The following is a 26934-nucleotide window of genomic DNA, read 5'->3' on the forward strand; positions in this document are numbered from 1 at the left end:
GTCTCTCTGCTGCCGAAAAGCGTCAAATAGTGCAATGCTTTGGACAAGGTATGAAAACATTAGATATTTCACGAAAACGTAAGCGTGATCATTGTACTGTGAAGAGATTTGAGGCTGATTCAGAGCACAGACAGGTTCGTGCAGGTAAAGGCAGAATGAGGAAGGTTTCTGCCAGACAAATTCATCAGATTAAGAGAGCAGCTACTAAAATGCCATTACAAAGTAGCAAACAGGTTTTTGAAGCTGCTAGTGCCTCTTGAGTCCCGCGAACATCAAGGTGTAGGATCCTCCAGAGGCTTGCAGTTGTGCATAAACCTACTATTCGGCCACTCCTAACTAATGCTCACAAGCAGAAACGGATGCAGTGGGCCCAGACATACATCAAGACTCATTTTCAAACAGTCTTGTTTACTGATGAGTGTTGTGCATCTTTGGATGGTCCAGATGGATGGAGTAGTGGATGGAACATGTCCCAACAAGGCTGCGACCACAACAAGGAGGTGGCGTTTTTGGCCGGAATCATAGGGAGAGAGCTGGTTGGCCCCTTTAGGATCCCTAAAGGTATTAAAATGACCTCGGCAAAGTATGTCGAGTTTTTGACTGACCACTTTCTTTCATGGTACAAAAAGAAGAACTGTGCCTTCTGTAGCAAAATCATCTTCATGCATGACAATGCACCATCTCATGCTGCAAATAATACCTCTGTGTCATTGGCTGCTATCTGCATAAAAGATGAGAAACTCATGGTGTGGTCACCATCCTCCCCTGACCTCAACCAGATTGAGAACCTTTGAAGCATCCTCAAGCAAAAGATCTAAGAGGGTGGGAGGCAGTTCACATCAAAACAGCAGCTCTGGGAGGCTATTCTGGCATCCTGCAAACAAATTCAATCAGAAACTCTCCAAAAACTCACAAATTCAATGGATGCAAGAATTGTGATAGCGATATCAAAGAAGGGGTCCTATGGTAAGATGTAACTTGCCCAGTTAGGATGTTTTTGATTGAAATAGATTTAGATTTCAGTAAATATGACCACCTAATGCTGCAAATTCAGCAAATGCCCATTTTCAGTTCTTTACAACCTATACAATGTTTTAACTCTGTTGTGCATAATAATGTGGAACAGTGCATTTTCAGTTTTTTTATTTTTGAAATAAATACTGTTATCATTAGGAGGTTTGTTCAATAAAATTCGAATTATACCCTAATGGTTGATGACTTAAAAATTATACTGACTGTCATTTGCATTGACTAATTATGAAAACCAGAGAAAGATATAATTTGCATAATAATTTGGAACGCGGTGTATTGTGCTTTAATGTTTAATCAGGAAGTTTGCTTTTAAATGTTTTTTTTTTTTTTTTCATTTTGTACAAAAGGTTTGAGACTATTATTTATGACATTCAAATTAAAAAGATGGATATAATAATGCACAACAATTTTTTTTTCTAATTAATTTTCACATTTTTATTTCATTGACAATCAAACATAGACCTTTACTTGCATTAAAAAAGGCTTGTTTCTGTTATTGTTGACTCATTTTGTAAATGTAAGCTGTCTCTATGATTTAAATCATAGAGAGGCGCAAAACTGTGGCCTTGATGCAAATGTAATTGGCCACATTTACAAAACCAGCTGGTTAATCACTGACTATCAGTGTATAGTGATTGTGTAGATTTGCAAAGACACTGATGGAAGGTAAAAAAAAAAAAAAAAACTCAAATCTAATTGAATACAATTACTGGCTCCACTTCTGAAGATTAATGACTTCAAGGTGATTTTGTTTTCAGAAAATGCATGGGTTCTATGTTTTTTACGAATGTCCTAAAATCATTCAGGATTTATTTATTTATTTATTTATTTATTTTTTCCCCTCCTGATTTCACATGATCTGGGGGGTGTTCCATAAAACAAATTTACCAAATAAGCCAGGCTTCTTTCAGTTAGTCTGACTTATTGCCACTGGATTTGGCTCAAAATAAGTCAGACTATCTGAAATTAGCCTGACTTGTTTCAGATAGTCTGAACTTAACTTTTTTATGGAACACTCCCTGGACTTAAGTTTTTTTTTTTGTTTGTTTGTTTTTTTTTTTGTTTTTTTTTTGGATCTAGAAATAAAAACAGCTGAGAAGTCCAGAAAGTAAAAAACTTAAATAATAACACCAAGCGCCTTCTAAGGGCTTTTCTGATTGGATAGTTAAACGCCTATCCCGGTGTGAAAACGGCCAGTCCGACTGACAGCCTGTGAGTACGGTTTCATATTTAAAGAATTCAGTACTGACTATTCAAACGTGAATTTTGAGTAGTGTAGAGTAGTGTTTGTTGTTGTTTCTTGTTCTATGATCACAAATTCAGACATGGTGTTATGTTTACGCGGTTATGAGTCATTATATTCAGTAGTTACGTCTCCACTGGATGCAACAAATGCCTCGTTTATAATGGGTTTTATTGTTTCTGTCTCATTGCACCGAGAAACGGTATGGTAAGGGGCATAATATTTCCGTCACACGCTCGAGGTATTCAGCCAATCACAACGCACCAGATAGCTGGCCAATCAGAGAACACCTCGGGTTCCATCAATGATGAGTTTTGTAAAAATCGAAACATTTCAAAAAGGCAGGGCAGAGAGGAGCAACAGTAACCTCAAAATGCATAAAAACATTTCATCACAAAAAATACACAAAATAATGCTCTTTTTAGCAACATCAAATGACCCTATTAAATGATAGTATATGACAGACTCATGAAGCAGAGGAAATTAACACAAGCTCCAGTACATACTTATCATTTGTGAGATGTGAAGCTCAAGTATGATGTGAGGATGATAAGGTTTGGTTAATATGTTCATTATGTTTGAACTTAACTAACAGACATGATCACAGATCCAGGAGATACTAAAGTCAGTAAGACTACTGAAGCATTATACAGAGGTACAACATGTCTTTGCATTATTCATTGTTTTATACCTTTGATTTCATTTAAAGTTCATCCTCTCTCTTATCTGTCCACACATCTTTCCTGCAGTGATTGTGATTATTGTTGAGTTTGCAGTGTTTGCTGCTCCTACTGTGATTCTTCTTCAGATCATCTGTGCAAGAAGAGCTGGTGAGTTTTTGAGACGATTCCGGTTATTATGTTACAATCTGCGATCATTAGAGTTCAGTAAATGCTTTTGTTTTTCATTATTTTTCAGGGAGGAAGGACTCACAGCACAGAGAGGAAATAGTGATGAATGCAATTTTAGAATAAAGCTCTTTCTACAAATAGAAGGCCAGATTCTATGAAGATTTATCTTCATCTCAATTATATTTTGGATATTTGCACACAGCTTTCACTGATATTTTCCATATTTAACTGAGTACTTTAACTGAGGGGATACACCATTCTACAGTATTTTGAAAGTGATTGCAGTACCAGTTTTGGCCGCAATCCTACATACGGTTCCTTTAAGTAAGGTCCTCATTATTCTATAAATTACCTAGTGGTCTTGAACTGCTTAGAAGAAATAAAGACTGCTTCATTTGCATTTCCATTGTCTTCACCTTTTGTTACTGTGACAGAAGACCAGACCTCAACAGAATGGAGACTGCCTCCATAAATGTAGCTCCAATGGGGAATTCTCGCAGGGTTCAGGGTCTACAGCGTTTATTTTTCAAAATGGAAAATCATTTATTTTTCAAACAAGGAGCATCTGCCGCCCATTGTGGAAAAGGAGCCCAAGCATGTTCCAGAGTCCGTTCCGGAATTTCAGGCCAATACAGAGTCTGCTCCTGTCCGAGCCAATTCAGAATCCATTCCAGAACTTACTTCAGTCCATGAGTAAGATCAGAAGCCCACTCCTTTCCAAGGTTACTCCAAAATATTAGTCCAGTCCATGAATATGCTTATTCCGTTGACTTCAGTCAAAAGCCCATTCCTGCATCAAGTTCAGTTTTGATCCTGCTCTGGAATCTGAGCTAAGACCAGAGTCTGCTCCTGTCCGAGCCAATTCACAATCCATTCCAGATCTTACTTCAGTCCAAGAGTAAACTCAGAATCCCACTCCTTTCCAAGTTTACTCCAAAACATTAGTGTAAGCCATGAATCTGCTTAATCTATTGACCTAAATCAAAAGCCTGAACCTGCCCCAATTTAATTTCCGATCCTGCTCCAGAATCTGAGCTAAACCAAGTCTAGTCAATTCAACTTTATTTATATAGATTTTTGCAATACAGATTGTGTCAAAGCAGCTTTATAGTATTAAACAGGAAAACTGTGTGTAGATAATGCAAAACGGCAATAGTTAATGTCAGTTCATCATTGATTCAGTGATGTCATCATCCAGCTCAGTTATTAATGACGTAATTATGTAATTAATCACGTAAAAAGTTAGTTTTTACACCAAATAAACAAAACAAAAGAATCAATGAATGTAAAATCCAGTAAACCTTGAGATTATTATTATGTGACATTAAAATAAAATATATGTGTATAATAGTGCATAAACAAATTTAAATTGTACAACAGTCTCTTAAACTTTTTTTTTTCACGTTTTCATTTCATTGACAAATTAATTAAACATGGACCTTTACTTTCATTAAAAAGGCTTATTTCTGCCATTGCAGGCTCATTTTGTAAATGCAAGCTATTCATTTAAATTATAGACAAGTGCAAACTGGATGCTTAATGCAAATGTAATTGGCCACATTTACACAATCAAGTGATTATCTTTGTCCATCTACACTAATGTCTCTTTATGTATAGAGACAAAAGAACGAGGTTAATCGCTGTCTATCAGTTTATAGTGATCATGTTTGAAAAGACACTGATGGAAGGCACACCACAGAAAAATCCCTAAAATAGCTAAAAAGCAAATAGTGTTAAATCATATCTAAACGAATTCTAATCTTACTGAATTTTAATCAGCTCCACTTTCGAAGATTCATGACTTAAAGGCGACTTTCGATATGTGTAAGTATGTGCACTTAAACATGCATGGGATCTCTGTTTTGCTAAAGATCTAAAAGCATGCAGCATTGTTCCCCTCCCTCCTGATTTCTCCTGATCTCAACATAAATATTTTTCTCGTGATCTAGACATAACAAAATAGCTGGTAAATCCAGAAAGTAAAACAAGAAATTAATAACACGGTCTCTTCTTAGGGCTTTTCTGATTGGATGGTTAAAGACGCCTATCCCGCCCAGCAATTGGGAAACGCCCCCTTTATGTTCCTAAGGACTGTACTTGAGCTCAGCGACTGCAGTCCTCAAACATTCAAGTATTCGCAAAGCTCTCTTGTTGTGGATTATTAAACTCAGAGGTCTGTCTGAAATCACTTTGGAGAGGAAGCGTGAACAAACCCTGTCTGTAAAGTCTTTGTCTGATGAGGGATCAAGAGACTTATTAAAGCTTTCGGACGCATTCGTCGAGTTTTCTGAGGAAAGGTGAGCTATTCATGATATTTCACATATAAACATAAACATGGAACACTTTTTCCACAAGCTCATTTATTTTGTTTTCATCGAGTACAGGGCTGTTTGTGTGTTTGCTGAGTTAAATAAACACTAAGAACAACACACAAGCATGTGCAGACAACATGCCAAGTTCATTCAGTTCTGAGTCATGATGTGTTTTTTTTTTTTTTTGTGTGTGTGTTTGTGTAAATAACAGTTTTGTTATTTGGAGTTTAGTGGGAAATGAATGCTAATGGCCAGACTGACTTACAGAATGTCAACTACAACATTTGTTAGAGATAATCAAGTGATAATGTCTGTGTCTTAAATTTTTTTAAAATGCACGACGAGAAGGGAAAAAAACACACTCAGTTGTCAAAACTAACTGTAATATTGATATCTTTGTTAGACTGTTGACTCTATATAACAAAGGCCAAAGAAAATAACATCCGATTAATACCAACCCTAAACTAACTTTAATTTCGGCTATTTAAATGTTTGAAATTAAAAACAGATACTGCTATACTTTAATTTGTGACACGTGGGACATTTCAAATCTATACATGAATATGAAAAGATTTATAAAGTAGACTCGAAATATAAAAATGTTGCTTTGTGGTATATAAATCATTTATTTATTTTATTGCTCTAGATAATTAGGAAATGAAACCTTATTTCTATATGATGTGCTCTAGTGTGTAGTTACTTATCTGATGAAGATGGGTGTCATCACATTTCAGTTTTTATGCTTTTGTTTTTAATATTTACTGTTATTATTTGGAAGAATTTATATTATTTTGTTTCTGTATTTTTAAACATGTATTTGAATGTGTTAATACTGAGGGGAAGAATGAGAAAATATAGATAGAAATGTTAACAAAATTTGTTACAAAAAGTAACTGATTTATTGATAATTTTGGCAAATCTGATTTTTCCTCACAGAAATTCATGTTCAGTGAAGCTCCTTCCACAAACCCTGCAGAATGAAACACACTGAGGATACTGAAGAGCAAACAGGTTGGTGTTTATTCTTTAATTCTTCATTAATGAGGCTGAAGGTTATAAAGTAGATTTAAATTTGTAATAATAGGGTACTTTTTTCAATAACCTAACATTAGTAGATGAGAAAACATACTCAATAGTTCTCCCAATAGAAACATTGGAGTTGTGCCTACAATGTTTTAAAAATATTAATAATTGGAAGATCAATGTACATCATTCATAGAGATTCTCAAGGACATATAATGTACAAAAATACATCAAAATTTAGCGAGCTCAAAATAGCAAATGTCTGCTTTCCACAAGTTACTGAAAATCAATCATTTCTACTTTTATTTCAGAGCTGTTTGAAGAAAACAAGGAGAATGAAGAACTGAGCGAAGTTGAGGAGAAAAATCATGTCAAAACTGAAGAAAAAACATTGAGTTGCTCTCAAAGACAGAAAGATTTAAAGACAATAGGAGCCAAGAAGTCTTTCACCTGCACTCAGTGTGGAAAGGGTTTCTCAAACAAACATAACCTTGAGCGTCACATGAGAGTTCACACTGGAGAGAAACCGTTTACATGTGATCAATGTGGGAAGAGTTTCACTGATTCATCAGGTCTTAAGTATCACATGAACATCCACACCAGAGAGAAGCTGTTCTCATGTGATCAATGCGGCAAAACATTTCTGAGGGCTTCATACCTGAAGATACACCTGAGAGTTCATACAAAAGAGAAGCCACATTCATGTGATTTGTGTGGAAAGAGTTATTCATATCTAACAAATTTGAAAGAACATCAGAAAACACACACTGGTGTGAAAGAGTACATGTGCTTTGAGTGTGAAAAGACTTTTGCTACAGCACACTGTTTAAAACGGCACCAGAGGATCCACACTGGAGAAAAACCCTATAAGTGTTTACACTGTGACAAGAGATTCATTCATTCAGGACACCTGAAAACACATGAGAGGATCCACACTGGAGAGAAACCCTATAAGTGTTCACACTGCGACAAGAGATTTGGTCATTCATCAGCTCTGAAAACACACAAGATGATCCACACTGGAGAGAAACCGTATCACTGCACTGAATGTGGGAAGTGTTTCAATCGTTTATATTCTCTACACAGTCATACAAAATACAAACACAGCAAGTAGATCATCTTCAGATCCAGTACTTTCAGGTCTGATGATGGATCATTACCCAAATGTGACTCAATAATGCATCAAGCAATAAAATATAATCTGGATAAGTCTGTTCTAACTGGTCATTACAAATGACAAGACAAATAAGAATTGTGAAGTTTTCACAGTAAGAAGCTCATCTTCAAAACCAGCAGATTCAACTGTGAGATTCAGATCAACTTAGAGATGATGTTGTTGTGTTTTCTTGTGAGTTTCATATAATGTTTTTTTTTTTTTTTTTTCCTCATTTCTCCATTTTTGTCCCCAATGGACTTTTGGTTCCTTACCACTGCCATCTTTGTCTTGCTTATTTGGTGACACCTAACTTCTGTCACTATTGTTGTGTTGCACAGACACTATTTGAACTGAACTGAGCTGGACGATGTTAGACTGAATCAATTATGAACTGACTTTAACTGGAAAACTGTCTGTTCTCTATTGTCCTCTTGCATTATCAGCACACGTTTTTCCTGTGTAACACTGTAAATCTTTCTTGACACAATGAATCTGTATTGTATAAAGTGCTATAGAAATAAAGTTGACTTGACAATCTGATGATTCACATTGATCTGGAACAATCTGCCATCATGAGAGCTCACTAAATGCCTTTGAGTTGACTTATTTTACAGGGAGGAAGAACTCGCAGCACAGAGAGGAAATATTAGAATAAAATAGTCTCTACAAATAACAGGCCAGATTACAGGTTATTTTTTACAAAAGTAGCGTAGATAAGAAAAAAGAAACCAAAATTTCTGCCCCGAGAATACATCACATATGCTCATATCAGTCATACGTCTAGTCAATTCACCTTTACTTATAAAGTTATTTGCAATACAGATTGTCAAAGCAGCTTTATAGTATTAAACAGGAAAACTGTGTGTTGATAATGCAAAACGGCAATAGTTAAATCAGTTCATCATTGATTCAGTGATGTCATCATTCAGCTCAGTTATTAATGATGTAATTACGTAATTATGTAATTAATCACGTAAAAAAAAAGTTAGTTTTTACACCAAACACACAAAACATCCCAGCTGGCATTTTAACGTGGAGTCAGCGTTGAATCAACGTCACTACGTCAGGTGTCAGTGTTGGATAACCGTTGGATTTTGTTTAGATTTTGCAAATCTAAACAACAGTTAATTGATCAGCATTGTTTGAATGTTGGAACAACGTTATTTTTCTACTGATGTATTTCAACAAAATGTTTAAAAGTCATGGTTGTTAAAATAATGTTGATTTGACGTACAACTCAAATTTTATTTATATTTCTTTGTTGAATCCATAGTTAGTTAACAACACCATTTCAACCATTTGGAATTCAACATTGTTTTGACGTTGAATGAATGTTTTTTCATAAACTGACATTATTTCAACCACATTTAAACGTTTAAGGTCGGTCGAATGACAGCTGGGATAAGAATGAATGACTGTAAAATCCAGTAAACCTTGAGATTATTATCTGTGACATTAGAAAAAAATAGATGGGTATAATAGTGTCACGGGGAGAAAGATGAGGTCCGGGTCCAAATGCAGGAAAGGTAATTTTAATTAAAAAAAAAAATCAAACAAAAGGCCAACACGGCACAACACGACATGACATGAAGCAAGACAGAACTCAAATACGATTCAACCAGACAGAGTGGAGGGAGAGGGGAGTCTATATAGTCTGTGATAATGGGGAGCAGCTGTGGGTGTAACAAGACAGGGGTGTACAATTAGAGGAGTGGAGTGCAGGAGGAAAGGAGACAGCGACCTCAAGTGGAGGAGGGAAAACCCGCAGCCCAGAGTCATGACAAATAGTGCATAAACAAATTTAAATTGTACAACAGTCTCTTAAACTTTTTTTTTTTTTTTTTTTTTTTTTTTTGTTTTGTGTAAGTCTGTGCACTTAAAAAATGCAGGGGTTCTCTGTTTTGCTAAAGATCTAAAAGCATGCAGCATTGTTCCCATCCCTCCTTCCTGATTTCTGGTGATCTCAACATAAATAGTTTTCTCGTGATCTGGACATAACAAAATAGCTGGGAAATCCAGAAAGTAAAAACACATGGCCTCTTCTTAGGGCTTTTCTGATTGGATGGTTAAAGACGCCTATCCCGCCCAACAATTGGGAAACGCCCCCTTTATGTTCCGTAAGGACTGTACTTGAGCTCAGCGACTGCAGTCCTCGATTTCATGAGAGCTGAGCTAAGAAACAAAACTTTTGGCAGCTTGTGTGTAAATGTAGGTTTTTGAACAACTTTTTATTCACCATGAATGTCATTTCTAGCAAGAGTTTGTTTTGTGGTATTCAAGTATTCGCAAAGCTCTCTTGTTGTGGATTATTAAACTCAGAGGTCTGTCTGAAATCACTTTGGAGAGGAAGCGTGAACAAACCCTGTCTGTGAAGTCTTTGTCTGATGAGAGATCAAGAGACTCATTAACGTTTTCCGGCGCAGTCTTCGAGTTTTCTGGGGAAAGGTGAGCAATTAATGGTATTTTACATATAAACATAAACATGAAATACATTTCTGTGTTGTTTTCATCGAGTACAGCACTGTTTGTGTGTTTGCTGAGTTAACGACACACAAAAGCATGTGAAGACAACATGCCATGTTCATTCAGTTCGGAGTCATGCTGTGTTTTTGTGTGTTCGTGTAAATAACAGCTTCGTTATTTGGAGTTTAGTGGGAAATGAATGCTAATGGCCAGACTGACTTACAGAATGTAAACTACATCATTTGTAAGAGATAATCAAGATCATTACTGTGCCTTAAATCATTTTAAATGCACAACGCCAAGGCAAAGAACCACTCGATGCAAAGCTGCATATTGTCAAAACTAACTGTGATATTGATATCTTTGTTAGACTATCCACTCTATATAAACAAAGGTCAATGAAAAAGAACATCCGATTAGTACCAACTCTAAACTAACTGTTATTACCGCTCTTTAGATGTTTAAAAGAAAGAAAAAAAAAAGATACTGCTATACTTTAAATTGTGCCACGTGGGACATTTTAAATCTATACATGAATGTGAAAAGATTCATAAAGTAGACTGGAAATATAAAAATGTTGCTTTGTGGTATATAAAACTACAAACATTATATCATTTAATTACTTTATTGCTCTAGATAATTAGGAAATCAAACATTATTTCTATATGATGTGCTCTAGTGTGTAGTTATCTAATGAAGATGGGTGTCATCACATTTCAGTTTTTATGCTTTTGTTTTTAATTTTTACTGTTATTATTATTTTGAAGAATTTATATTATTTTGTTTCTGTATTTTTAAACAAATGTTTGAATGTGTTAATACTGAGGGGAAGAATGAGAAAACATAGATAGAAATGTTAATAATATTTGTTTCAAAAAGTAGCTGAGTTGATATTGATTGATATATTGATATTTTTGGCAAATCTGCTTTTTCCACACAGAAATTGATGTTCAGTGAAGCTCCTTCCACAAACCCTGCAGAATGAAACACACTGAGGATACTGAAGAGCAAACAGGTTGGTGTGTATTCTTTATTCTTCATTAATGAGGATGAAGGTTATAAAGCTTCAAGTAGATTTAATTTAGTTGTAATAGGGTACTTTTTTCAAAAAAATTAGTAGACGAGAAAACATAATAATAGTAACTATAGAAACATTGGAGGTGTCTATAATGTTTTAAAAATATTAATAATTGGAAAATCAATATACATAATTCGTGGAGAGTTTCAGGGACATATAATGTACAAAAATGCATCAAAATTACAAAACATTGGTATAGCAATTGTCTGCTTTCCACAAGTTACTGAAAATCAATAATTTCTACTTTTATTTCAGAGCTGTTTGAACAAAACAAGGAAAATGAAGTACTGAGCGAAGTTGAGCAGAAAAATCATGTCAAAACTAAAGAAAAAAAATTGAGTTGCTCTTAAAGACAGAAAGATTTAAAGACAATAGGAGCTGAGAAATCTTTTACCTGCACTCAGTGTGGAAAGGGTTTCTCAAACAAACATCACCTTCATGTTCACACGAGAATTCATACTGATATGTGATCAGTGCGGGAAGAGTTTCACTGCTTCATCAAGCCTTAAGTATCACATGAGCATCCACACCGGAGAGAAGCTGTTCTCATGTGATCAATGCGGCAAAACGTTTCTGAGAGCTTCATACCTGAAGATACACCTGAGAGTTCATATAAAAGACAAGACACATTCATGTGATTTGTGTGGAAAAAGTTTTTCATGTCTAACACATTTGAAAGCACATCAGAAAATACATACTGCTGTGAGAGAGTACATGTGCTTTGAGTGTGAAAAGACTTTTACTGCAGCACAGTGTTTAAAACGGCACCAGAGGATCCACACTGGAGAAAAACCCTATGAGTGTTCACACTGTGACAAGAGATTCAATCGGTTGACACACCTAAAAACACACGAAATGATCCACACTGGAGAAAAAAACCTTATAAGTGTTCACACTGCGACCAGAAATTATGTTATTCAGGACATCTTACAATACATGAGAGAAAAGACATGAGAGGATCCACACTGGAGAGAAACCGTATCACTGCACTGAATGTGGGAAGTGTTTCACTCAACTATCTTCTCTACACAGTCATACAAAACACAGTCACAGCAAGTAGATCATCTTCAGATCCAGTACTTTCAGGTCTGATGATGGATCATCACCAAATGTGACTCAATAATGCATCAAGCAATAAAATATAATCTGGATAAGTCTGTTTTAACCAGTCATTACAAATGACAAGACAAATAAGCATTGTAAAGTGTTCACAGTAAGAAGCTCATCTTCAAAACCAGCAGATTCAACTGTGAGATTCAGATCAATTAAATATGAAGTTTCTTCCCAAATAACAATGTCAAAGTTTTAGTTTTGTATGCCATTTTTTTGTATGTGTGTTTTCTTGTGAGTTTCATATAATGTTCATTTGTTTTATAGTGCATATGTGTCACTTGTACTGTGAGATTCAGACACTCTGAGATTAAAATAACATGATAATAGATGATGGACTCATAAAGCAGTGGAGATGTGACAATGAAGATGTTTGGTTTATACTGTGTGTTCATTATGTTGAACTGAACTCACAGACATGATCACAACAGTCCTACTGACTTCAGTTACTGCTGGATCATTATTTAGAGGAACACACGTCTTTACATTGTTTGTCATTTTATACCATTCTGTTTCATTCTTTGTTTCATTTTTTTTAGTCTTTTTTTTTTTTAGTTTTTTACCCACTTGTGGATTATTAAAGATTGTTTGCATTATCTTCATCTTCTTCATGCATTCATTTCCACCATAGCATGACAGAGACCCTCATGACAGGTGTGTGCAATGACATTATTTTGTTTCCTTTTTCTTGTCTTCACCATCTGGCTACTTGTGTTAAATGTCAAGAGATTCAATTTAAAAATAATTACGAAATGAAACAAAAAATATGTGACCCTGGACCACAAAACCAGTCTTAAGTAGCACGGGTATATTTGTAGCAACAGCCAAAAATACATATGGGTCAAACTTATTGATTTTTCTTTTATACCAAAAAGCATTAGCATATTAAGTAAAGATCATGTTCCATGAAGATATTTTGTAAATTTTTTACCATAAATATATACAAACTTGATTTTTGATTAGTAATATGCATTGCTAAGATGTTCATTTGGACGACTTTTAAGGCGATTTTCTCAATATTTAGATTTTTTTGCACCCTCAGATTCCAGGTTTTCAAATAGTTGTATCTCTGCCAAACATTGTCCTATTTTAACAAACCATATATCAATGAAAAGCTTATTTACTCAGCTTTCAGATGACTTATGAATCTCAATTTCGACAAATTTACACTTATGGTTTTGTGGTCCAGGGTCACATATTGCAAGTGAGGTCACTTGTGGTATCTGTATCACAGGTATCTAAGAGTGCAAGTCAGTGGCGGAGCTACAATTTCTTACATGGGGTGGCCAGGGGGTGGCCACTGCTATTTCAGGGGGTCCACACACAGACATGCACTGTACTCATAAAGTTGAAATAATAAATTAGGGAATTCTAAAGTTTTATTTGCAAAAACTATGCTGAGTTCATTTACAAAAACATTAGCATAAAGAAAAAACAACCAAACAAAAAATACTGCAATTAGACATAGCAGACATCAAACAGACCTGGGGGGTGTTCCATAAAACAAGTTTACCAAATAAGTCAGGCTTATTTCAGTTAGTCTGACTTAATTTTGAGCCAAATCAAGTGACAATAAGTCAGACTAACTGAAATAAGCCTGGCTTATTTGGTAAACTTGTTTTATGGAACACCCCCTTGGATTTGAAAAAAAAAAAACAGTTTAAGTCATCAGTTACAAACTTATCCTAGGTATGTTTAAAACAACATAATTCTGCGGTTCTGATGAGAACTGGCGAAACGTTTCACGAATTCATCCATGTTGAGGGAGTGTGCCCTCCTTGACTCAACACTGAGGATCACTAGGTGACTTAACCTGTCATCAGGGTGGGGTTTAATAAGTTTTAACGCAGAGAAGCTTCTCTCGCAAGTTGCATTGCTCACTGGTGTAACAAGAGAAAGTGTACAAAGTCGAAATAACATTGTTAATTAAATATAATAATTTACATACAGGGCCAGAAATTAACTTTTTTACCTGGAAGCACTGGTGCTCCCAACTTCAAAAAGTTAGGAGCAGCATAAAAAAATTTAGGAGCACCCTATTTCTTTTTTAGTACTGCACTGATATCGATTCTTTATGGGGCTTCATTTTGACTGCCGATGTTTTACAAGCAAATGGGCTGATTCTGAAAGCCTTTCTTATATATTTATTATACGCCTTAAGCAACACTGTTAAAAATGATTTGGGCTTTTAGTCAGAGGGACTATTGTTGTCAAGTTGAGAGAACTCATTGCCCATTACAACACAGCAAGAAGAGTTACAACAACTTCAACTTGAAAAAAGCGCGGAAACTCATTAAAAACTCATAATAATCCGTTCAGTTCACTTCAGAAAATAGGTCAAGGTGGACATTTCAACCAACACGCATGCGCCCGCGGTGACGTCACGCGCCATGATCAACTCTGGAAAATCCGAGCTGACCGCCATCTTTTTTCCTCGGAGCCGAGCCGTCCAAGTAAGTACATTTAAAATTGTTTTAACTTGTTTTAAGTTCATCTGTTGGTAATGTGCATTCGTCGTCTAATGTCTATCCTTCTCAAGTGATCCGTAAACATAACCTGTGATGAATATTTCATGTTCGTTCGTTTTTTGGAAATACGTTAGCATGTCACAGCAAGTATTTAATGTAGGGTTGAGCCTCATATTCGACATTAACAAGTATTCGGCACCCATACTCTTATACAAGTAAAACGGTGCGAGACCTGTCCTCATTATTATGGAAAAATGTGTGAACAGTGGGAACATTATACCCGGGTCAACCCGCCAATTTACATGACGTCGCGACTGTACAAGAAGCTTTGCTTGCACTCAATCAACCTGGCACAACATTAACAGACAGCGAGATAGCAAAAAACACTGACCACCGCCGTAGTATATGGACTATATTTTTTATGTTGAGTTAGATGCGGTATAAACACGTAGTGATAGGTGATTGTTTTCATGTGTAGTGATATGTGTGCCATTACACTCTGTATCCATGGCAACGCGCAGCAGTGGGGGTGGGGTGAACGGTCGCGCAGACTGCCAGTTGGAGATCAGACGTGGGTTTTTTGCAAGGGGGAAAGTAAAGTATGAAGAGTTACAACAACTTCAACTTGAAAAAAGCGCGGAAACTCATTAAAAACTCATAATCCGTTCAGTTCACTTCAGAAAATAGTTCAAGGTGGACATTTCAACCAACACGCATGCGCCCGCGGTGACGTCACGCGCAATTTTCAACTCTTGAAAATCCGAGCTGACCGTCATCTTTTTTCCTCGGCGCCGAGCCGTCCAAGTAAGTAGAGAACTTCGTTCATCTGTTGGTAATGTGCATTCGTCGTCTAATGTCTCTCCGTCTCAAATGATCCGTAAAAATAACCTGTGATGAATATTTCATGTTCGTTCGTTTTTTGAAAATACGTTAGCATGTTAGTGCCGGAGTGTCACAGCAAGTATTTAATGTAGGGTTGAGCCTTATATTCGACATTATATTAAACATAAATTGATATTTCCTGTAGGCCACTCCTATATGTTATGATATGATATGAAATAATGCTTGAACTGATATGAATTACATATTTTTATTTAACTACTTAAATCATTGTAGTACATACTGATTTGTTAAACTTACAGCCTTGGTACTTAGCATGTATGAATTATCATGACAACTTAAAGCACTGACATATCAGTCTGATGTAAACATTAATAAAACTCAATAACCTGTCCCACAAGCCAATCTGCCTGTCTGAGGACACAGACCGTTGAGGTTGAAGTTAATATTAATGAAATATGCACCTTGAGACAGGTCTCCGCTGTACGTCACATGTCTGACAACATGTCAGTTGTAGTGCTGAAATGTGAACATTTAGGTGACTTTTAACTTGAACTAAAACAGTAATGTTACTTCTCCACATAGATCGCCAAGGAATTCACCAGGCTCACTTCAATGGACATCAATAAATTCTATGAGGGTCTGGACAGCCATCTGCATAAACTTCTTCAGTTATTCCGGTTGAAGCGCTTCGAGGAAGTTCAAGACATGACATCCTTAATGGAGAGTCTCGACAAGGATGTAAGTGCATATTTGTTGTAGTTGTGGTCCACATTAATTGTGCAACCTCACTGAGGAGAGGGACCAGGATGTAGATTATGACAGACAGTAAACCTCTAATTAATGTACTTGGATAGGCATTTGATACAGACTGAATAAATAAGAAAATGGCTCTGTAAGATGGAGTAGATAGAGAGAAGGCCAGAGTTCAAGTTACCTCTTTGAACTGAAAGCTCAGTTTCCGTCATTTGAGGGTTGACAAATATCAGAGTTCTGATATCAACTGAATTCATGTATTGTGTTTTTGCAGGCATCAAACCAAAGGAAGAGAGCAGCAGCTTTGCAGGGACTGCCATGGTACATGAAGGAAAATCCTTCAACATTGATGAAGAGATGTGAGGTAAGCAGCAAAATGTTGTTTATTGATACAAAAACTAGTTCACAATGGGCATGGTTACACATTTCAGGCATCCTCTGTGTGGATACACTATATAGCCAAACATGTCTAAAGCACAGGCACCTTTTTGTTTTTTGTTTGTTTTTGCATGAAGCCAAAAGATCCTGGGGAGGACTTCATCAAAGGAATGGTGATTGGAATCCTTTTGGTTGTTGAAGATGTGAAAGAGCCCCTTCCAGTTTCCTACAACGATGTTGCCATTGTCATTGAGGAAAAGATTGTCATGCGTCATCTTGGTGATGTACCACAACGCTTTTGTGAACCTGATGGGCCTGCTGTACATGCTGAACCTTGACTATCCAAAAGAGATTAAATATACTTTTGAGGTGATTCAGCACCTGTTCATGGGAATCGGGTCTGAGATGTGCACTCCCAGGGTTCACTCTCTAAATAATAAACTGCTCAGTTAGAGGGATGGCTCAGGAGGATGTTTCTGCATTTGGCCATGAGGAAGAATTCTAATTTTCTTGCCATTTGGTAAAAAAGTTTGTCGAGACAAACTTAAAGTTGGCTTGAGAAAGCCGGACCAGAAAGTTTAAAGAAGTTTATGTTAGTTTGAAGTTTAAATTAGTTTGAAGTAGATAGATAAACGAGTTTGTTAGTTTAAATTTCACACACAGGCAAGCTCACTAACTCTCTTTCACACACGCACACATACACTCACACAAGCACACACTCACTCACACACACACACACACATACACACACGCACAGACACGCTCACTAACTCTCACACACTCATGCACATACAAGAACACACACACACACACACACACACACACACACACACACACACACACACACACACACACACACACACACACTCATTAACTCACTCTCACACACACACTCATTAACTCACTCTAACACTCACTCTCACACGCACACACACTCACGCACACACACATGTTTGTTTTTGTGAATTGTGGGGACATTCCATAGACGTAATGGTTTTTATACTGTACAAACGATATTTGCTATCACCCTACACCTTCCCTACACCTAAACCTAGCCCTCACAGGAGACTGTGCATATCTTTACATTCTCAAAAAACCGTATTCTGTATGATTTATAAGCCTTTTGAAAAGTGGGGACATGGGCAATGTCCTCATAAGTCACCCTCTCCTTGTAATACCTATGTCATACCCATGTTATTACACCAATTTGTGTCCTGATATGTCACAAAAACAAACACACTCGCTCACACACACACACACACACACACACACACACACACACACACACACACACACACACTCGCTCACACACACACACACGCACACACTCACACTCACACTCACACACACACACACACACACACACTCGCTCACACACACACACACACACACACACACACACACACACACTCACACACTCATTAACTCACTCTCACACACACACTCATTAACTCACTCTAACACTCACTCTCACACGCACACACACTCACGCACACACTCGCTCACACACACACACACACACACACACACACACACACACACACACACACACACACACACACACACACACACACACACACTCACTCACACACTCATTAACTCACTCTCACACACACACACTCATTAACTCACTCTAACACTCACTCTCACACGCACACACACTCACGCACACACTCGCTCACACACACACACACACACACACACACACACACACACACACACACACACACACTCACTCATTAACTCACTCACACACACACACACACACACACACACACACACACACTCATTAACTCACTCTCACACACGCACATACACTCACAAGCACACACTCGCACAGACACACACTCATTAACTCACACTCACACTCACACACACAAGCACACACACACACACACACACACACACACACACACACACACACAAGCACACACACACGCACATACACTGACACAAGCAATACAAATGTAGTAAGAGGAAATAAATGTAAAGCCCTTCTGTGGGTCACAACAGTTTATGTTTTTATGTTCTTATAGATGTCTATTGCTCTCTGTGGAGGAAATGTCACTTGCATACACTAAATTGTATTTTATGTTGTAGAGCAGACATGAACAGAGTGGTGACTTCTGTAATGTTTGAACGTGTTCATTTTCTGGCTGACATTTGAGCAAGTTTCTCAGAGATACATTTTTTTGTTTGTTTTGTTTTTACAAATCTTTCTGCAATTTACTGCAGCAACTCTGAACATCCACAACAATTGACTCAGTTGAATTCAGAGAGTTATTGTTTTTCCCCAAAGGAAGGCTGCACTTATTTTTATGTATTATATTATTATTTGTGGAACAGTGTAATTTCAGTTAGTAAGCAGCCCCAAGCAAAAGTGTGTTAGAGAGTGTAAAGGCAAAATTTTGAACATGTCCCAAGGAAGGTCTTTTTTTGATGTCTCAATTTTAAAGCAAGGCTGGGTGAAGTTGGACTTGTTGGGGTTTTAAAGGAGAACTCCGGTGTGATATTGACCTAAAGTGTATTGAATCATGATACCGAGTGTAAACGTACCTTGCATATCTCATCTCGTCTTGTCCACTGCTGTCCGAAATCTGGGGTCAGTTAGCCGATGCTCACAACAGCTTGTCAATGAAAGTCAATCGGGCATCGAAGGAGCCATGTAAATAAATCACTGTTTTACGCCATTTACGAGGCACAAAGTAGCTCCACACTTCATTGGTAGACTTCCAAGGGCCCTGACATTTAAAACGAGACATTGAGAACTCAGAAAAAGCACCGGTAGTTTATTTACAAGTAGATTTATACAGACAGTAACTACAAGAAGTTTAGCGGCCGCCGCCATCTTAAATGTAGTCACGATAAGTCGAGTGTCGAGCACCAAGGAATTTATCAGCTTATCAACTTATCAGGTTGTAGTTTCCTTGGTGCTCGACACTCGACTTATCGTGACTACATTTAAGATGGCGGCGGCCGCTAAACTTCTTGCAGTTACTGTCTGTATAAATCTACTTGTAAATAAACTACCGGTGCTTTTTCTGAGTTCTCAATGTCTCGTTTTAAATGTCAGGGCCCTTGGAAGTCTACCAATGAAGTGTGGAGCTACTTTGTGCCTCGTAAATGGCGTAAAACAGTGATTTATTTACATGGCTCCTTCGATGCCCGATTGACTTTCATTGACAAGCTGTTGTGAGCATTGGCTAACTGACCCCAGATTTCGGACAGCAGTGGACAAGACGAGATGAGATATGCAAGGTACGTTCACACTCGGTATCATGATTCAATACACTTTAGGTCAAAATCACACCGGAGTTCTCCTTTAATAAAGGTCCTTATTGAATTGGATTTCATCTCTTTCATCTCTTACTTTTTATATAATTTCATCTCTTACTTTTCAGCTATTTTTTCATGTGTTAATATTTAAGTTTGACTGGCCAATTCTCATGTAGATTTTTTGTAGATATTAGTTTGCTTAAATTTTTGAAATCTAGCAATTTCTGTAAACTCAAGTAACTTGGCAATAGAGCATGATAATTTTTTTTTTAATGTTGACCTAACTTGATAAAACAAGTTAAACCAACATCTTTTTTTAGTTCTCTCAAGTAATGTTTTCCAGTCCACATTACTTGATACAGAAAGTTGAGTCAACAAATCGCAAGTTGTATCAATTATGTATTCCATGTTTAGCTGACTTGATTCACAGTTGTAGGAACTTGATCAAATAAATTCAACCAACATCTCTTAAAGTTATCTCAAATAATATTTTAAAGTCCAACTTACTTGATACAGGAAGTTGAGTAAACAGACGGCATGTTGCATCAATTCGTGTTTTGAAGTGTAATAAACTTGACACTATAAGTTGACTCAAATTAACTCAGTCAAAGCAACAAGATGACTTGACTTAGTTAAGTTGAGTCAACTAATCTTTTTTTACAGTGAAGGGACAAGAATGAATGAAAATATGAGTTCATGAACAAGATGTTTATTTTCTCTATTATAGGTACAGTCATTTAAACTAGAGGCAACCACTGCATTTTTTAACAACCTACATAAATAACAAAATATATTATAAATAACAAAAAATAAACGACACAGTTCTTTTTTAGTTGTGTAGACAATAAATGCAGCCATAATCAAAGTAGGCCACTCTTTCAATATTCAAAGTGCAAACAGAGACCGAATCTTTCAAGCATTATACAGAGCTAGACAACTACACAACTTATTATAGCCCATGCACATACTAATATTTAATAACAGCTTCGATATTTTATGTAGTCTACTTTTCGCGCATTGAGGAGTTGCTCTCTAAATGTGGGGTATTAAAATTGCTTTTGAATGCGCGTGCGGGTTTTACTTTTGGTTTCGTTTTAACAATCAAGCGAAACTCGGCGGTGCTGAGCGTGCGTTCTACAACACAAGAGATTACTTTAACAAAAGTGGGAGGACACAAACGGGATTTTGAAAAGCGTGTCCCCAGTGAAAATTACGCCCCTGCCTGAGTGCAACTCTGCCGCTGAATTATCATCATAAATGCTCCCAAATAATTTGAGGTCGCGCAGATTAAATTTTGGGAGCATATGCGACAAAAACAGTCGAAATTTCGAGCCCTGTACATACATGGAATGTGCATGTAATACTAGCACAGATGAAGTATAGCGTTAACGGTCCAAAGTGCGAATTGCATTTTTTTATCTACACGACTAAGAAAGAACGGTGACATTTATTTTTTGTTACTAATTCTGTAGAAGGTACTTGCAGCCAGACAAAGCAAACGTCAGTTAGAGCAACATTTTTCAATGCAACACCCTCCCTGAGACACAAAGAAATAACAGACGCAATCGTGTTTCCCGTGACCACTGTTGAAAAAGACGGGTTAAAAAAACTCACGCAAACATGTTACATTATTTTATTCTTTTCATTACATTTAATTTTAGTCAGGTGGACAATTATACATTTACATGAACTTTTATTGTCCACCTGACTAAAATTAAATGTAAAGTTCTATTAATTAAAGCGGAAATTCATGTAATTGTATAATAGTCTACCTGACTGTAGGAAAAATAAACAACTTTAAAGAGAGAATCATGATCTTTATTTCTAAGCAAAAAAAATAATAAAAAATCGAGATTCTCATTTTATTCAGAATCGTGCAGCTCTACCTCACAGTAATATTAAATGTAAAGTTCTATTAAAATTAAGGCTGAAGTTCATGTAAATGTATAATTGTCCACCTGACTGTAAAATTAAATGTAAAGTTCTATTAATTAAAGCTGAAATTCATGTAATTGTATAATAGTCTACCTGACTGTATAGTATATTAAACATTTTTTTTTCACTCGTTCATTTTATTGACAAATTAATTAAACATAGACCTTTAATTAAAAAGGCTTATTTCTGCTATTGCGAACTCATTTTGTAAATGCAAGCTATTCATTTAAATTATAGACAAGTGCAAACTGGATGCTTGATGCAAATGTAATTGGCCACATTTACAAAATCAAGTGATTATCTTTGCCCATCTACACTAATGTCTCTTTATGTATAGAGACAAAAGAACGAGGTTAATCACTGTCTATCAGTTTATAGTGATCAAATAGATGATGGAAGGCACACCACAGAAAAATCCCTAAAATAACTAAAAAGCAGATAGTGTTAAATCATATCTAAACGAATTCTAATCTAATTTAATTTTAATTAGCTCCACTTTCGAAGATGCATGACTTCAAGGCGACTTTCGATGTGTGTAAGTCTGTGCACTTAAAAAATGCATGGGTTCTCTGTTTTGCTAAAGATCTAAAAGCATGCAGCATTGTTCCCCTCCCTCCTGATTTCTCCTGATCTCAACATAAATAGTTTTCTCGTAATCTAGACATAACAAAATAGCTGGGAAATCCAGAAAGTAAAAAAAAAGAAAGTAATAACATGGCCTCTTCTTAGGGCTTTCCTGATTGGATGGTTAAAAACTATCCCGCCCAACAATTGAGAAACGCCCCCTTTATGTTCCGTAAGGACTGTACTTGAGCTCAGCGACTGCAGTCCTCGATTTCCTGAAAGCTGAGCTAAGAAACAAACGGTTTGGCAGCTTGTGTGTAAATGTTGGTTTTTGGCTAGCTTTTTTTACCCTTAATGTTGATTCTAGCGAGAATTGCGTTTTGTGGTATTCAAGTATTCGCAAAGCTCTCTTGTTGTGGATTATTAAACTCAGAGGTCTGTCTGAAATCACTCTGGAGAGGAAGAGTGAACAAACGCTGTCTGTAAAGTCTTTGTCTGAAGAGGGATCAAGAGACTCATCAAAGCTTTCGGACGCAGCGGTCGAGTTTTCTGAGGAGAGGTGAGCAATTCATGGTATTTCACAAACAGACATAAACATGAAACACATTTTAAACGAGCTCATTTCTGTGTTTTTTCATCGAGTACAGGGCTGTTTGTGTGTTTGCTGAGGTAAACAAACACTAAGAACATAACGCAAACAGCATGTGGAGACAACATGCCAAGTTCATTCAATTTTGAGCCATGCTGTGTTTTTGTGTGTTCAATAACAGTTTCGTTATTTGGAGTTTAGTGGGAATGAATGCTAATGGCCAGACTGACTTACAGAATGTAAACTACATCATTTGTAAGAGATAGTCAAGTGATCATTTCTGTGCCTTAAATGCCTTTAAACGCACGATGCCAAGGCAAAGAACCACCCGATGTGAAGCTGCATATTGTCAAAACTAACTGTAATATTGATATCTTTGTTAGACTATCGACTCTATATAACAAAGGGCAATGAAAAGAACATCTGATAAATAACTGGGGTACTACTAGGACTTGTACTCGGACTCGAGTCGGGTCTCGAGTACAATTTTTAGAGGACTCGGACTTGTCACGGACTCTGATGCATTTTGACTCGGACTTGACTCGAAAGTTTTACTGACTCAATGCATTATTGCATTATAAAGTGACATTCAGTATTCACATGTGTTTAAAAGTATTGCCATTACTTGAAAGCCAGCTGGTTTCTTTGCATACACACACCTAAAGCGGGCTCACCGAAAGCGCCTCTCAGTCAGCATGTGAATGCTGAATTAAGCATTCTTTTGCATGTTATTTGCTACATGCTTACACGAAAAATTATGTCAAAATGCACCATCTTGGACAGTAATCATGCAAATGCAGCGGTTTTGTCTTGAGTGAATTTGAACAGTTGGGAGAAATACAGATGTGTCAAAATATATGATCTGTGCGTCCAGTCTTAAAGCGACAGCAGCATAAACATACTGCAGCAGACTGTATCATATTAAATTTACCTATTTTATCTCACAATTCAGAATTGTTTTTATATGTCGCTTATATGCTGTATTTCGGACTTTATAACTCAATTTACCTCAACAGTAGTGAGTTTGTCAGTTATGAGGGAAAAATGTCAGAAGTGTGGGATATAAACTCATTAATTTTGAGTTGAAAAGGGAAAAGGGATAATGACTTTTCTTATCAGAATTGTGAGATATAATCTCGGAATCGTGAAATTTTTAAATATAAACTCAAATATACCTTTTTTACTCTTTTATTCCATGACTTCCATAGACAGCTACTTAAAAACTGTAATTAACCCTCACAGCCTCATTTTCATCCAAGAAAAAAAAAATTAAATGCCATCTACCTTATCTAAGGTCTAACCATTCATCATAAAAACCCAAAACACAGCCACAGAGATACAAGGTGCATTCTCTGCTCCTCAACTCTCATTCACTAAGCTTCCTATACCCACCCCATTGAATTTATACATTTACTAAATAACAACAAATAAAGTCAAGTTCTGTCCTGCCTTATAATTTTTCACATTCTAAAAGCTATTTCACTCTGAAATATGTCACAATACATAAGCTATAACTTCTGTTACATGACTTTAAGTGTGCTGCGCAGGACACTAATTATGAGATGGTGTGATCAAAAATCAAAATGGCAATATGCAATAGAGGTTTGCTTTTGTTAGATTTAAATTGGCATTGCCTTATTCTAGTTGTAAAGGTTAAAACAAGGTTAAGATACTGACAAACAGTAGTGTTTAGTTGGACTCGGACTCGACTCGGACTTGACCCATTTGGACTCAGACTTGACTTGACTTGAACTCGACTTAGGTGGACTCGAACCTAACACTATTAATAACAAACCCTAAACTAACTGTAATTACCGCGCTTTATATGTTTAAAATTAAATCAGATGCTCCTATAGGTCATTTTGTGCCACATGGGACATTTTAAATATATATAAATATGAAACGATTTATACGGTAGACTGGAAATATTAAACTTGGCTTTGTGGTATATAAAACTATAGCATAAAATCATTTAATTACTTTATTGCTCTAGATAATTAGGAAATCAAACGTTTTTTATATGATATATGATGTGCTTTAGAGTGTTACTTATCTTATTATGTTGGGTGCCATCACATTTCAGTTTTTATGCTTTTATTTTTGTTTGGTTATGTTATTTATTTATTTATTTATTGTCACAGTAAAGTGTTATTTTTCATTCCAACTTCTGGTGTCCTCTAATTTTTATATCTACCTCCCTCACTCAAGTCTAGACCTGGTCCAGTGAAGTATTTGCATTGAAGGACAGTGCTACTGTGTGTGTGTGTGTGTGTGTGTGTGTGTGTGTGTGTGAGAGAGAGAGAGAGAGAGAGAGTGTGTGTATGTGTTTGCACTAAGGCTGTGTGCTGCACAAATCAGCTCACAATGTTGTTTACAATGCTAGTGAAAAAGGTGATGTAAACAGCAAACTGTTACTGTTATTATTATTTGGAAGAATTTATATTATTTTGTTTTTTTGTATTTTTAGACATATACACATAATTAATAAATACATAACTGTGTTATTGATATTTTTGGCAAATCTGCTTTTTCCTCACAGAAATTCATGTTCAGTGAAGCTCCTTCCACAAAACCTGCAGAATGAAACACACTGAGGATACTGAAGAGCAAACAGGTTGGTGTTTATTCTTTATTCTTCATTAATGAGGCTGAAGGTTATAAAGCCTTAAGTAGATTTAAATTTGTTGTAATAGTGTTTCAATAACATTATGAGGAAACATTTAATAGTTCTCCCAATAGAAACATTGGAGTTGTGCCTATAATGTTTTAAAAATATTAATAATTGGAAGATCAATGTGCATCATTCATAGAAAGAGTCTCAAGGACATATAATGTACAAAAATGCTTCAAAATTACCAAAGAATTGGGGTATAGCAATTGTCTGCTTTCCACAGGTTACTGAAAATCAATTATTTCTACTTTTATTTCAGAGCTGTTTGAAGAAAATAAGGAGAATCAAGAATTGAGCGAAGTTGAGGAGAAAAACCATGTCAAAACTGAAGAAAAACCTTTGAGTTGCTCTCAAAGACACAAAGATTTAAAGACAATAGGAGCCAAGAAGTCTTTCACCTGCACTCAGTGTGGAAAGGGTTTCTCATACAAACATTGCCTTGAGCGTCACATGAGAGTTCACACTGGAGAGAAACCGTTTACATGTGATCAATGTGGGAAGAGTTTCACTGATTCATCAAGCCTTAAGTATCACATGAGCATCCACACCGGAGAGAAGCTGTTCTCATGTGATCAATGCTGCAAAATGTTTCTGAGAGCTTCAAACCTGAAGATGCACCTGAGAGTTCATATAAAGGAGAAGCCACATTCATGTGATTTGTGTGGAAAGAGTTTTTCATGTCTAAAAAATTTGAAAGCACATCAGAAAATACACACTGGTGTGAGAGACTACATGTGCTTTGAGTGTGAAAAGACTTTTACTAGAGCAAACCATTTAAAAGAGCACCAGATGATCCACACTGGAGAAAAACCTTATGAGTGTTCACACTGCGACAAGAGATTCAGTTTTTTAGGGAATCTGAAAAATCATGAAAGGATCCACACTGGAGAGAAACCTTATGAGTGTTCACACTGCGACAAGAGATTCAGTTTTTTAGGGAATCTGAAAACACATGAGAGGATCCACACTGGAGAGAAACCTTATAAGTGTTCACACTGCGACATGAGATTTAATCAGTCATCAACTCTGAAAATACATGAGAGGATCCACACTGGAGAGAAACCGTATCACTGCACTGAATGTGGGAAGTGTTTTATTCAATCATCTTCTCTACGCAGTCATACAAAACACATTCACAGCAAGTAGATCATCTTCAGATCCAGTACTTTCAGGTCTGATGATCCCTCCA

General features: G+C 36.5%; 1 protein-coding gene across 1 annotated transcript in view; it reads left to right on the top strand.

Moving 5' to 3' along the window:
• LOC141344552 (uncharacterized) overlaps positions 1–26891 on the top strand; it is a 31541-nt gene extending 4650 nt beyond the window's left edge. Inside the window, exons 3-9 of the mRNA XM_073849432.1 lie at positions 6893–7571; positions 9937–10062; positions 11563–12070; positions 12102–12214; positions 22919–23044; positions 25654–25688; positions 26005–26891. Coding sequence (XP_073705533.1) covers positions 6893–7571; positions 9937–10062; positions 11563–12070; positions 12102–12214; positions 22919–23044; positions 25654–25688; positions 26005–26891 — 2474 coding nt within the window. The remainder of the gene's footprint in view (positions 1–6892; positions 7572–9936; positions 10063–11562; positions 12071–12101; positions 12215–22918; positions 23045–25653; positions 25689–26004) is intronic.
• The last annotated feature ends 43 nt before the right edge of the window (positions 26892–26934 follow it).

This window comes from Garra rufa, chromosome 10 (assembly GCF_049309525.1).
Source record: "Garra rufa chromosome 10, GarRuf1.0, whole genome shotgun sequence".
Taxonomy (NCBI): Eukaryota; Metazoa; Chordata; class Actinopteri; order Cypriniformes; family Cyprinidae; genus Garra; species Garra rufa.